Source organism: Amblyomma americanum, chromosome 2 (genome assembly GCF_052857255.1).
Source record: "Amblyomma americanum isolate KBUSLIRL-KWMA chromosome 2, ASM5285725v1, whole genome shotgun sequence".
In the NCBI taxonomy this organism is placed as follows: domain Eukaryota; kingdom Metazoa; phylum Arthropoda; class Arachnida; order Ixodida; family Ixodidae; genus Amblyomma; species Amblyomma americanum.
In genome coordinates, this window is record NC_135498.1 from 144866304 (window position 1) to 144880060 (window position 13757).

The following is a 13757-nucleotide window of genomic DNA, read 5'->3' on the forward strand; positions in this document are numbered from 1 at the left end:
GCAACATGAGACAACTGGCTACAGCCCCTTTTACCTGCTCTATGCTCGCTCGCCTCGCTGCGGCCTTGACACCATGCTACCATTTTTCATCCACGATGAACCTTCTCTTGCGACCACACTCTGCAGAGCTGAAGAAGCTCGCCAGCTTGCCCGCGTTCGAATTTTATCTTCGCAAGAGCGTTCCAAGAACCGCTACGACGTCCAACACCAAGAAGTTTCTTATGTTCCTGGTGACATTGTGTGGTTGTGGACCCCTCTACGCAAGCGTGGTCTGTGTCAGAAACTGCTATCCCACTACACTGGACCATTTGTTGTGTTGGAGTGCATAAGTGACGTTAATTACGTTATAGCACGACTAACTGCTAGTGGTCGACGGTCACGCCAATCTCAGGTGGTGCATGTAGCCCGCCTCGAGCGATTCCATCCCAGACGGTCTGTTTAACTCGCCCGACGGGCATCGTCTGCGAGGAGGGAAATGTAACGTGCTTCCACAGAACCTCGACGGAAGAAGCAGAAGATGAAGGACTGACCCGCGGAGAAAGAGGAAGAAAAAGAGAGAGCTGAAGGACGCTGCTAGGCTTCCTGCTTCCATCCTGCTTCGACCGGTCCCCTCTTTGAATAAACCCCCGTGCGTGCAAAGCACGTAACAATATATATATATATATATATATATATATATATATATATATATATATATATATATATATATATATATATATATATATATATATATATATATATATATATATATATATATATATTAGATGACGTTCCACGTCACACTCGCAGCAGAAAAGCAGCAGAAAAAAACAACCATGCCGCCGGTGGGATCCTAACCCACGTCCTCCGAATATCGCGTCCGGTGCTCTTACCAACTGAGCTACGGCGACGGCTGTCCAATCTGCTGCATTCGTGGGTATTTATGCTTACTGCGTGTAAGCGAACCTTGAGATTGTTCACCAGCGCCACCCTCGACCGTAGCGGTGGACGTAGCACGTCCTGTAATAGCGCGAGCGCGACGCAGAACGTCACCCAACGGCGATGACGGAAACTGTGCTAGAGCCCGCTTATGCCACCCATGGCAACAAGACTGCCAGAACCGAGACCCCCGTCAAGCTACTAGCAGGCAAGGCAAAGGAAATGAGGGGCTCGTTTAACAAACATATTAAGGAAGCAAACAGTCACCGAAACCAAGGGGCATAGGGGAATGTTTTTTTAATCTTTTTTTTGTAGTGCCAATCAATAGGTTTAAAGAAAATTACTTATAAAGCAGCAGAAAAAACAACCATGCCGCCGGTGGTATATATATATATATATATATATATATATATATATATATATATATATATATATATATATATATATATATATATATATATAGTTACGCCGCGGAGTTCGATGAAGAAGAGGAGAGAGGCGCGCACAGTCTGATCTGGGCTCTGGGCCGTCGGCGACCAGCTTTCATCCACCGAGCTTTCACCTGTATTAAAGCCATTTCATCCGCTACATTTGGTGGAGGTGCGGGGTGAATACGTCCTGGATTAGCCAGTACCTCGTCGCAGCCGCCATGTAGCAGGTTTGCCACCTTTCTAGCCTCAACTGTTCCTCCCAATGCCTACCACGCAAGCGACGCAGACTCGGGTACAGCGACCTGACCAAGAGACGGCCTTGCTACATCAGCGAGAGCCGCGTACGTTCCACGGCGAGACCGAAGAGGACTTTGAAGAATGGCTTCGGCATTATGAAAGGTGCAGCAACACAACCGTTGGGAGTCTACCGCCCGCCTGTACAATGTCGTTTTCTTCCTTGCTGACACGGCACTGACTTGGTTTGACAACCACGAGGAAATTCTCACTACCTGGAGCCGATTTGTCGAAGAAATCAGTAGGTCCTTCGGAGACACTCCCGCGAAGAAGGAACGCGCTGAGCACCAACTTTCCTAGAGAGCCCAGCTGCCCGGCGAAACATGCACGCGGTACATCGAAGAAGTCTTGAAACTTTGCCGCACTGTCAATCGGCAAATGCTAGAAGATGATAAGGTCGCACACCTTCTCAAGGGGATTGCTGAGGACGTGTATCACTTCCTTATTTCACGCGACACCCTTGATACGGTTGCAGATGTCACAAAGCAGTGTCGTGCATTTGAGGCGCTTAAAATACGCCAGATAGCGCCCAAATTCGGCCGCCTCTCGAATGTCACAACCGTCGACAGCATAGACGTCCCCGACCCCGAAGACATCGCTTCTATAGTCAGGAGGATCGTACGCGAGGAGTTGGCGGCTCAGTGGCCCCGTACAAATTTTGATGTACATTACCAAGAGCCATCGAGGTCCGTGCCATCATGGGAACAGCCTACGCCATGGACTGCTGCCAAAAATGGCAACGGACCATGTTACACCACCGGCTCCGAGCGGACCCGGCAATCGACGTCGCACCCTTATTTCCAGCAGCGTCCGTCCCATCCTGGTGAAGTGCCTCGTGGTGCGCCCCGTCGCATGTCTGTCGCCTCGCCTCAACCTCCAAAGGATCCTGATATGAGCTACCAGAGCCGCCAGCCGCCCATATGTTACGGCTGTGGATGCAGCGGACACATCTCCCGCTTTTGCCCGCGTCGACAACTTTCTCGACCCCCTGCACAACGCCACCACGCTTCAAGAATGACGCCCAGTGGGAGCGGCCACCCGCTAGCTTCTATCGGCCTCCTTCTCCCCCCGAGGTGCACGCAATGACTCCCCTGTTTCCGATCGCAGTATCACTTCGCCGCCGCAGCGGCAAGGCCGTTCACCATCCCCACGTCGCCGCTGTGTTTCTCCACCGCTGGAAAACTAGGTGGTGCGACCGATGGAGGTAAGGTCGCCGGACGGTCAATTTCGAGAATACCTCTGCCTATCATCATGTTAAAGAACAAAGTGTCAGTGTGTGTTGAAATGTTGAGACGAATGCTTTGGTTGATGCTGGTGCCGCTGTGTCAGCTATGAGTCTTTCATTTAAGAACCGCCTTGGACACAAAGTTATGTTTGTGTGGGACAGAACTGGTACGTTTTGTGGAGTTGGGGGTGAAACTCTCGTTCCGGCTGGCCTGTGCTCGGCTTCAGTTGTACTAGGTGACGAGTGCTACAGAACATAATTCGTTGTGCTGAGACGTACCACACATGACGTTATTTTGGGTGTTGACTATTTGCTAGAGTGTGGTGCAACGATTTACTTTGGTAGCGGTGAGATTTCTTTGAAGTCGAATACTATTCCGGCATTAGTGGATAACCTGTCCCGTTATCATGAAGGAGTTCTCTCCCTGACAGAAGATGTGCTGCTGCCTCCGATGACGGCAACATTTGTGCCCGTGAAATCATCGGACCATTTCTTGGGAAGACACTCAATAGTCGTCACGCCAGATGTTCAGAACGGGGTGAAGAAAAATGTGTTGGTGTTACGTGCCATCCTGGAGGCAGTGGGTGGTCATGCACACCTCTGAACTGTGAATGTGTCAGAAGAGCCTGCTCGTCTTCCTTCTGGTATAGTACTCGCGAGATTTGAGAACCATGTGACCCCCACCATTGAAACTATTTCTCATTGCAGCGGCGCTGCGCAAGCAAAGTATGAATATGGTGCTGCGCTTGAGCGCATGGTCAACAAATCGCTCCCGTCTAGTGAACGCCATACCCTGAAAGACATTTTGACGGCTCACATCCAAGTATTCGACTTTGCCTCCAACAGATCTGGTATCCACTTCCCTGCCTCTCGACTCCAGCATAAAGTTGACACTGGAAGCGCACCCCCTATTCGTCAGAAACCTTATAGAGTATCTCCGGATGAGCGTAAGTTAATTCAAGAACAGGTGGACGACATGCAGCAGAAAGGAGTTATCCGCGAGTCTTCTAGTCCGTGGGCCGCACCTGTGATCCTAGTCCGGAAAAAAAACAATTCTTGGCGATTTTGCGTTGACTACCGTAGTTTAAATGCGTTGACCAAGAAAGACGTGTACCCGCTACCTCGCATTGACGACGAAGTCGATTGTCTGCATTCCGCGTCATATTTCTCTTCCGTTGATTTTCGATCTGGCTATTGGGAAATTCCCCTGCATCCATCCGACCGTGAGAAGACAGCTTTCGGAACCCCAGATGGCTTGTACGAATTTAATGTGATGCCGTTTGGTTTGTGCAACGCCCCCGCGACATTCGAGCGCTTAATGGACTCTATCCTTCGCGGGTTAAAATGGGAAATATGCATGTGTTATCTGGATGATGTCATCATTTTCGGCAAGACCTTCCAGGAGCACAATGCCAGACTGCGTGTTGTTCTCGAAGGCATCGGCAAAGCGGGACTCATTTTGAACTCTACGAAGTGCCATTTTGGGGGCCGGCAAGCTCTAGTTCTTGGCTTCCTCATCGACAAGGATGGCATCAGGCCCGATCCGCAGAATATCGCTGCAGTCCGCGATTTTGAAACTCCACGCACCCTGAAAAGCTTTCGGAGCTTCTTGGGACTCTTCTTATTTTCGTCGTTTCATTGCTGGCTTTGCGCAAATTGCCCACCCCCTCACATCTCTTCTGCATAAGGATTCGCAGTTTGTGTGGACCTCTGAGTGCGAGTCCTCGTTCCATCTCCTCAAATCTTCTCTCACTTCAGCCCCCCTCCTGCGGCACTTCGACCCTTCTGCTGTGACGGAGGTTCACACTGACGCCAGCGGCGTCGGTCTTGGGGCAGTACTTGACCAGCTGCATAGTGGGGCTAAGAACGTTGTTGCCTAGGCCAGCCGCACGTTAACAAAATGTGAGCGTAGCTACACTGTCACCGAATTGGAGTGTCTCGCAGTTGTGTTCGCTGTGCACAAGTTCCGACCCTACTTATATGGGCGCCACTTCACTATTGTCACAGACCATCATTCTCTATGCTGGCTCATCGGGCTTCGCGATCCATCTGGTCGTCTGGCGCGCTGGGCACTGCGCTTGCAAGAATATAACTTTGCTGTCTCGTACAAATGTGGCCGCCGTCACGCTGATGCAGACTGCTTGTCCCGCCACCCGTTTCCGACTTCAGTCGCCGATGAAGACTGTTTCGACGGGTGTTTAGCCTCGCTCGCGCCGACCTTCCCCAGTGAGGCGACCTTTCGGCGCGAGCAACGTCGCGACCACTCACTGCAGCCCTTTATAGCAGCGGCAGAAGGAGGAGTAGATTCAACGCCCTTTACTGTCAAAGATGCCATTTTGTTCAAGAAGAACTACTCCGTTGATGGTGCTGCCCTGCTTTTGGTCGTTCCGAAAAGTCTCCGTCGGCAAGTTTTGCACGCTATGTACGATGACATCACATCTGGACATCTAGGTTTCTCTCGCACTCTGCACCGACTTCGCCAGCGTTTTTATTGGCCGCAAGTTTATAAGAGCAACAAGCAGTATTTTGCAACATGTGAAAAATGCCAACGATTTAAGCCACGAACCATCCCGCCGGCCGGTCCTTTGCAGCCCGTCAAACCACCCACTTCCCCTTTTGAAAAATTTGGAATTGACCTTCTAGGTCCTTTCTCAAAGTCTCTTGAGGGACGCCGCTGGGTGATTGTGTGTGTAGACTATCTCACCAGATACGTGGAAACCGCCGCTCTCGTTACCGCAAAGGCTGATGCTGTTTCGACATTTCTCCTACACACTGTTATTCTTCGCCATGGCGCACCCCGTGTTATAATAAGTGATCGTAGAAAGCAATTTACTGCTGATGTCGTGGAAGAAATGCTCCGGCTTTGTGGATCGGACTACCGACACTCCACACGCTACAACCCGCAGACCAACGGTTTTACCGAACGCACCAACCGCACTCTGACGACAATGTTGTCCATGTACGTCTCGTCTGATCATCGAAACTGGGACGCAGTGCTGCCATATGTGACGTACGCTTACAACACTGCCAATGATGAGGTCACCGGATGTTCTCCCTTCTAATTGCTTTATGCCAGAACTCCCCGCGTTTTTCTCGACACGATCTTCCCGTTTTCCCCCAACGAAAACGAGTCGGTTGGCCAGATACTATGCCGTGCCGAAGAAGCCCGTCGTATAGCCCGTCTACGTACCCTGGCCTCGCAACGCCGTTCGAAAGAACATTACGACCTGCTTCATCGTGCAGTGACTTACTCTCCAGGAGACTTTGTCTGGCTGTGGACGCCAATCCGCAAAAGAGGGTTGTGTGAGAACTTCCTGTACAAGTACGATGGCCCCTTCGTCGTGTTGGACCTACTGACTGACGTGAATTACGTCGCCGCCAAAGTGACGTTGGATAAACGCCGTTCCCGCAAGACACAAGTTGTTCATGTGGCTTGCTTGAAGCGCTGCCATCGCCGATCTATATATATATATATATATATATATATATATATATATATATATATATATATATATATATATATATATATATACGATTATAGTCCGTGAATTTCCGAGACTGAGTCCATTTAAAAAGATTCGTTTATCATTGAAGTCATTTGTTCAGCACCGCTTCGAAATAGTCTCTCTTGAAGTCTACACACAGCTTCCAACGCTTCTTGAGGTCTTGGAAACAGTTGGAAAGCGCTTCTTTTGGCAGGAGCTGTCAGCTCTTTTGTCGTGGCGCCTGCAATGGCCTCCACGCTCTCCATGCAGCGACGTTTTAGGGCTCTCTTCACACAAGGAAACAAGGAAAAATCGCATGGAAAGAGGCCAGGTGAGCATGGCAGATGGGGAAGTACAGTAATGCTGTGCTTGGCGAGAAATTTTGTTACGCTGGGAGCAGTGTGCGGACTTGCGTTATCGTGAAGATGGCTCGGTTGTCCAGATGCCCATAAGTCAGGGCGACGGCGTCGCAGTGCGCAACGCATGTGTTGGAGCACGGGCATCTAAAACTCCTGATTCACCGTCTGTTCTTTTGGGACGAATTCGTGGTATATGACACCCCTCGGACCGAAAAAAACTATCAGCTTCGATTTGTTTTGGTCTTCTGTCGCCGCACCTTTCTTGATGCCGGAGAGCTTGTGGACCGCCATTCGGCGCTCTGCCTCTTTGAGGATCGTATTGAAAACACCATGTTTCCTATTCAGCAATGATGCTATCGACGAATGCAGCATCCTTTTCTGCCTCAGAGTGCAAATAAGCGCTCACGGATCTCCGCGTGTCCTTCTGGTCATGTGTGAGGGAGTGCGGCACAAGTCTGGCATTGAGCTTTCGTTTCCCCAAGTTCGCGCGCAAAATTTGGTGGCATGGTGTCTTACTAATGTCGAGAGCATCTGATAGCATGCGGACTGTAATGGTGCTGCTTACTGTACGGTTTCCCTAATCCGAGCCACGTTGTTTTTCATTCCGTGAGGTTTAAGGGCGCCCCTGCCTTGTGTCGTCCACCGACGATCTCCCCAAAACAAACCTCTTGTGGCACTCGTAAAATTGCGCCCGCGATGATGTCTCGTTGCCGTTAGCGTCACGAAGGAGCTCATACGTCTTTGTGGCAGTCTTGCCAAGCTTCAAATAGAATTTCATGTTTACACGCTGTTGGAGGTGGACGTCCATCTCTCCAGATTCACTCATAGTAGAATGCGCAGACGACTAGTGACAACGTAATTTTCTATTTGTAGTGCCATCCAGCGGCTTCCACAGAAATTAACATAAATAGCTCATGTTAGCCCGAAAAGATAGCCCTACACATACGCATCAACATTTGTCTTGGGCCATGACTTCAAGAGAAAAATAAATCAGTCTCGAAACGTTACGGACAAAGGGTATATATATATATATATATATATATATATATATATATATATATATATATATATATATATATATATATATATATATATATATATATATATATATATATATATATAGTATTCTGTAGGGGTTCCAATGCGCCAGTTTACAAGTGTAAGTACAGTATTACGACAAACGCGACTGTTCGTTTTAAAGGTTTATTGTGCCAACAGTTTCGGGAATGGTATTCCCTTCGTCAGGGCAGGCTTACAATGAAACAGTCTTGTCAATATAAGGACACAAAGCGGGCGAGGATGTATAAACTCCGCCCTCAAAGCAAACTTGAAAGTGAGGGCAAGGGGCCGTATAATGGACCGCGTAGCAGCTCTCACAGGGGCAGTGGCCAAATTAAACACAGAAAAAACACAGAAAAAACACAGAGCAAAACGGGGAGGTGGAAATAGTAAAGGAGTAGAAAAGACAACGAGTTTGAACAGCGATAGAAAAGGGAAAGGAGCGTTAAAACCGGCTCTCGGCGCACCGGGAGGCCGCAGTCCCCCCCTTCTCTACGACACTCCCGCCAGACGCCGCCGAGTCCGCGCCGCCGGCCCGTATCAGGTTTCCTGAGACGCTTGCTGGGGACGCGCACGAGAGACACTTGTTGCGCGCCGCAGCGGCAACCTGCAGTGGTGTCGCATGCGTATCTTTGCTTCTTTTCTTCGGTAGGCCCTTCCGTCGGGCTTTGTCTACCAGACATCCTGGCGCACTTCTTCCCATAAATAAACTAGGCCGTTTCAACTAGAGTCCGGCAGTGCGCTTCCCGTGAAGAAGTGGCAGCCGTGGGGGAAAAAAGACAACAATTATTGAGCGAAGCCCGAGTGCGTAATGAGAAGGCAGAGAGGAATTTGGGAGAGAAAACGAAAAGGAAAAAGAGAAAAAATTAGTAGCACTAGAGAACTTTGAAAGAAGAAAATATTAACACACAAAAAATAAAAAATAATAAAAAATATATATATGAATAGAATGGGGCGCCAACCAAATACCAAATGGTTAATGAGAATGAATTGGGCGCGGAAGACATAGCACAGAATTCAAGAAATGTATCGCACGGTAGTTAAAAAAAGAAGAAAGAAAATAATAATAATACATGTGTGCGGAAACCGTGAAAGGTTTGCGGCCCGCGGGGCAGCCGCGTGGTCCCAGTAGGCTAGGTGATAGAGTTAGAATGTAGGTGTTTATTCCAGATAGAACACGGAAGCTGGCTGTAAGTTGAACAAAGGAGATTACTGACAAAATAAACAATATACAATAAAATAAACAGCTACATTCCCAGCCATTTAGAGCGTGGTTGAAGTTGTCGAGAACAACATCCGGCGTATTTTGATTTATAATGTTGTCCAGACCCTATGACGGGTGAAATTTTCTACGTTGCCTCCCTCAAGCAGGAGAGCCTCCCAGGAGTAGCGTTCATGCCATGGGAGAACGTGCGAAACTTGTGAATGAGGTATGACTCCCTTTGTTCCCTGTAATAGGTGCTAGGGAACCCGGACTGGAGAAGGATGACGCGGATGTTTTCGAAACTGTGGAGTGGCAAACGCAGGTGCTTGGAAAGGGGTAAGCTGGGTAATGATGACACGTGAGCTTTGTGGTTATTAAAGCGGAAGCGAAATGATGTCTTGGTCTGACCAATATACTCTTGTCCACACACCTCACAATGTGATTTACAAACTTCATTGTGAGGTGTGTGGACAAGAGTATATTGGTCAGACCAAGACATCATTTCGCTTCCGCTTTAATAACCACAAAGCTCACGTGTCATCATTACCCAGCTTACCCCTTTCCAAGCACCTGCGTTTGCCACTCCACAGTTTCGAAAACATCCGCGTCATCCTTCTCCAGTCCGGGTTCCCTAGCACCTATTACAGGGAACAAAGGGAGTCATACCTCATTCACAAGTTTCGCACGTTCTCCCATGGCATGAACGCTACTCCTGGGAGGCTCTCCTGCTTGAGGGAGGCAACGTAGAAAATTTCACCCGTCATAGGGTCTGGACAACATTATAAATCAAAATACGCCGGATGTTGTTCTCGACAACTTCAACCACGCTCTAAATGGCTGGGAATGTAGCTGTTTATTTTATTGTATATTGTTTATTTTGTCAGTAATCTCCTTTGTTCAACTTACAGCCAGCTTCCGTGTTCTATCTGGAATAAACACCTACATTCTAACTCTATCACCTAGCCTACTGGGACCACGCGGCTGCCCCGCGGGCCGCAAACCTTTCACGGTTTCCGCACACATGTATTATTATTATTTTCTTTCTTCTTTTTTTAACTACCGTGCGATACATTTCTTGAATTCTGTGCTATGTCTTCCGCGCCCAATTCATTCTCATTAACCATTTGGTATTTGGTTGGCGCCCCATTCTATTCATATATATATTTTTTATTATTTTTTATTTTTTGTGTGTTAATATTTTCTTCTTTCAAAGTTCTCTTGTGCTACTAATTTTTTCTCTTTTTCCTTTTCGTTTTCTCTCCCAAATTCCTCTCTGCCTTCTCATTACGCACTCGGGCTTCGCTCAATAATTGTTGTCTTTTTTCCCCCACGGCTGCCACTTCTTCACGGGAAGCGCACTGCCGGACTCTAGTTGAAACGGCCTAGTTTATTTATGGGAAGAAGTGCGCCAGGATGTCTGGTAGACAAAGCCCGACGGAAGGGCCTACCGAAGAAAAGAAGCAAAGATACGCATGCGACACCACTGCAGGTTGCCGCTGCGGCGCGCAACAAGTGTCTCTCGTGCGCGTCCCCAGCAAGCGTCTCAGGAAACCTGATACGGGCCGGCGGCGCGGACTCGGCGGCGTCTGGCGGGAGTGTCGTAGAGAAGGGGGGGACTGCGGCCTCCCGGTGCGCCGAGAGCCGGTTTTAACGCTCCTTTCCCTTTTCTATCGCTGTTCAAACTCGTTGTCTTTTCTACTCCTTTACTATTTCCACCTCCCCGTTTTGCTCTGTGTTTTTTCTGTGTTTTTTCTGTGTTTAATTTGGCCACTGCCCCTGTGAGAGCTGCTACGCGGTCCATTATACGGCCCCTTGCCCTCACTTTCAAGTTTGCTTTGAGGGCGGAGTTTATACATCCTCGCCCGCTTTGTGTCCTTATATTGACAACACTGTTTCATTGTAAGCCTGCCCTGACGAAGGGAATACCATTCCCGAAACTGTTGGCACAATAAACCTTTAAAACGAACAGTCGCGTTTGTCGTAATACTGTACTTACATATATATATATATATATATATATATATATATATATATATATATATATATATATATATATATATATATATATATATATATATATATATAAAGTGATTTCTGGCAGCTGATTTTGTCAATATAATATAAAATCACCAAAAATTGAAGAAACATAACAGGATTTAATTCACGACGTTTCGGTTGGAGGACCAGCCTTTTTCGAGTGAGCTGGTTGAAAAAGACTGGTCCTCCAGCCGAAACGTCGTGAATTAAATCCTGTTATGTTTCTTCAATTTTTGGTGATATTATATATATATATATATATATATATATATATATATATATATATATATATATATATATATATATATATATATATATGTATACATATTTGCAGACGAGGTAATGTAAATGAGGGGGCCCTATTGACAAACTTATGACGGGAGCCAACAGTCACCGAAACAAAGGTGCATAGGGGAACGTTATTTTTTTAATGTGTTGTCCTTATCAGTGAGATAATATTACTTAGATTAATAAATCGCTTAAAGAAAACTACTTATAAAGCAGCAGTAAAAACGACCATGCCGCCGGTGGGATCCGAACCCACGACCTCCGAATATCCCGTCCGTTGCTCTTACCAACTCAGCTACGGCGACGGCTGTCCAATCTGCTGCTCTCGTGGGCATTTATTTTTATTTGGTGTACGCGAACCTTGAGAGTGTTCACCAGCGTAATTTTCTTTATGCGCTTTATTAATCTAAGTAATTTTATCCCCCTAATAAGGACAACACATTAAAAAAAATAACGTTCCCCTATGCACCTTGGTTTCGGTGACTGTTGGCTCCCTTCATAAGTTTGTCAAACGGGCCCCTCATTTATTTTACCTCGTCTTCAAATAGCTTAAAGAGGGTCTCGGTTCTGGCAGTCTTGATGCCACAGGTTGCTTAAGAGGGCCCTCGCACAGTTTCCGCTCTCGCCGTTAGATGACGTTCCACGTCACGCTCGCGGTATTACAGGACGTGCTACGTCCGCCGCTATGGACGAGAGTGGCGCTGGTGAACACTCTCAAGGTTCGCGTACACCAAATAAACATAAATGCCTACGAGAGCAGAAGATTGGACAGCCGTCGCTGTAGGTCAATTGATAAGAGCACCGGACGCGATATTCGGAGGTCGTGGGTTCGGATCCCACCGGCGGCATGGTTGTTTTTTCTGCTGCTTTATAATTAATTTTCTTTAATCAATTTATTAATCTAAGTGATATTATCCCACTGATAAGGACAACACATTAAAAAAAAATAACGTTCCCCTATGCACCTTGGTTTCGGTGACTGTTGGCTCCCGTCATAAGTTTGTCAATAGGGCCCCTCATTTACATTACCTCGTCTGCAAATATATATACACATATATATATATATATATATATATATATATATATATATATATATATATATATATATATATATATATATATATATATATATATATATATATATATATATATATATATATATATATATATATATACATTGAAGTATACACTTCATTTAAGGAAACATTTTTATTTGACTCGACGTTTCGATCGGAGGAACGTTGAGTCAAATAAAAATGTTTCCTTAAATGAAGCGTATACTTCGATGTATATTATTTTATGCAGTCAAGTACCTCATGTTTTCACAGCTATATATATATATATATATATATATATATATATATATATATATATATATATATATATATATATATATATATATATATATATATATATATATATATATATATATGAAATCACCAATACTAAGGTATAAATGTGTCTGAAGCTGACACCACGCAGCATTACCCATCATGAATCCCGAGAAAGCCTACCGTATGAAAAGCGTTTAATCAATCCAAAAGAGCTGGTGGTTCAATTTATTCGGATTATTCTCCTTTCATCAGTTTCTCAATAGAAAAACACATTAATTCCATCTGTCACCGCATCACCTCAAGCTCTCACTTCTACCACTTTTGGTGCGCTTCACCGCTTCAATGGCACTTTTCTATGCAACTTTATCGTCAGCCACCGCTTTATGCTAGCCTTCTTTAGTCACGCTCAGTGATCTTTTCACCACCCGATCACACGTTGAAAGTAAAACGCGTCTCAAGCCGCGTGTGCCTCTACTCGAAGTCATTCACTGCGCAAACAATAAAAATTGAAATAACCGGTTACTAAACACTTCAATCCAATTACTCTACTAAATTCTAAGAACTCATCTGCTTAGGTATCGGCATTTAATTGTGGTCTCTCGTTTAAACGCGACAACGTTAAGGCGCCTCCTGTCCACAAAATCTGGCGTCGTCGGCATTTTGAGCGAAAAATGGGCCGGAGTAGGATGGCCAATGTGGCCAGCCTATCAGGGTCACAGTGGCTGTTATGGCAAGCCTGAGCTACAGTATTCTGCTCGGGCTCGCGCATCCAACCATGGTCGCAAAATGGAACGGTTTATGGTGCCACAGGCGGCCACCGCATCGCAGATGGCAGTGGCCAACCTGAGGCACCCAGCGAGAGTCAATCGGGAAGAGAAAACTCTGCAGTACCGCGCTTCACCGCTGCGCCACTGCACCAGGAATTGTATGACTCCCAAGAACCTTTGAATGCAAAGTAGAGACTGACCCATTGCGTATATATAGGCAATAACCCATTAAAGCTGCAGCATCACAGATTTAACTCGGACCTTAAGCATTAATTCCGTTTGGTTTCGTTATTATTGCATGCTGAATGTTTTGGGGGTTGTCTAATTCTGGTGCTTTGGTGAGTATGCATTTACTG

General features: G+C 46.4%; 1 protein-coding gene across 1 annotated transcript in view; it reads left to right on the forward strand.

Annotated features, from left to right (window-relative positions):
* Positions 1–1041: 1041 nt before the first annotated feature.
* The window catches only part of LOC144120122 (glutathione S-transferase 4-like), a 36036-nt gene continuing 23320 nt past the window's right edge, over positions 1042–13757 (forward strand). The window contains exons 1-2 of the mRNA XM_077652566.1: positions 1042–1126; positions 6127–6251. Coding sequence (XP_077508692.1) covers positions 1042–1126; positions 6127–6251 — 210 coding nt within the window. The remainder of the gene's footprint in view (positions 1127–6126; positions 6252–13757) is intronic.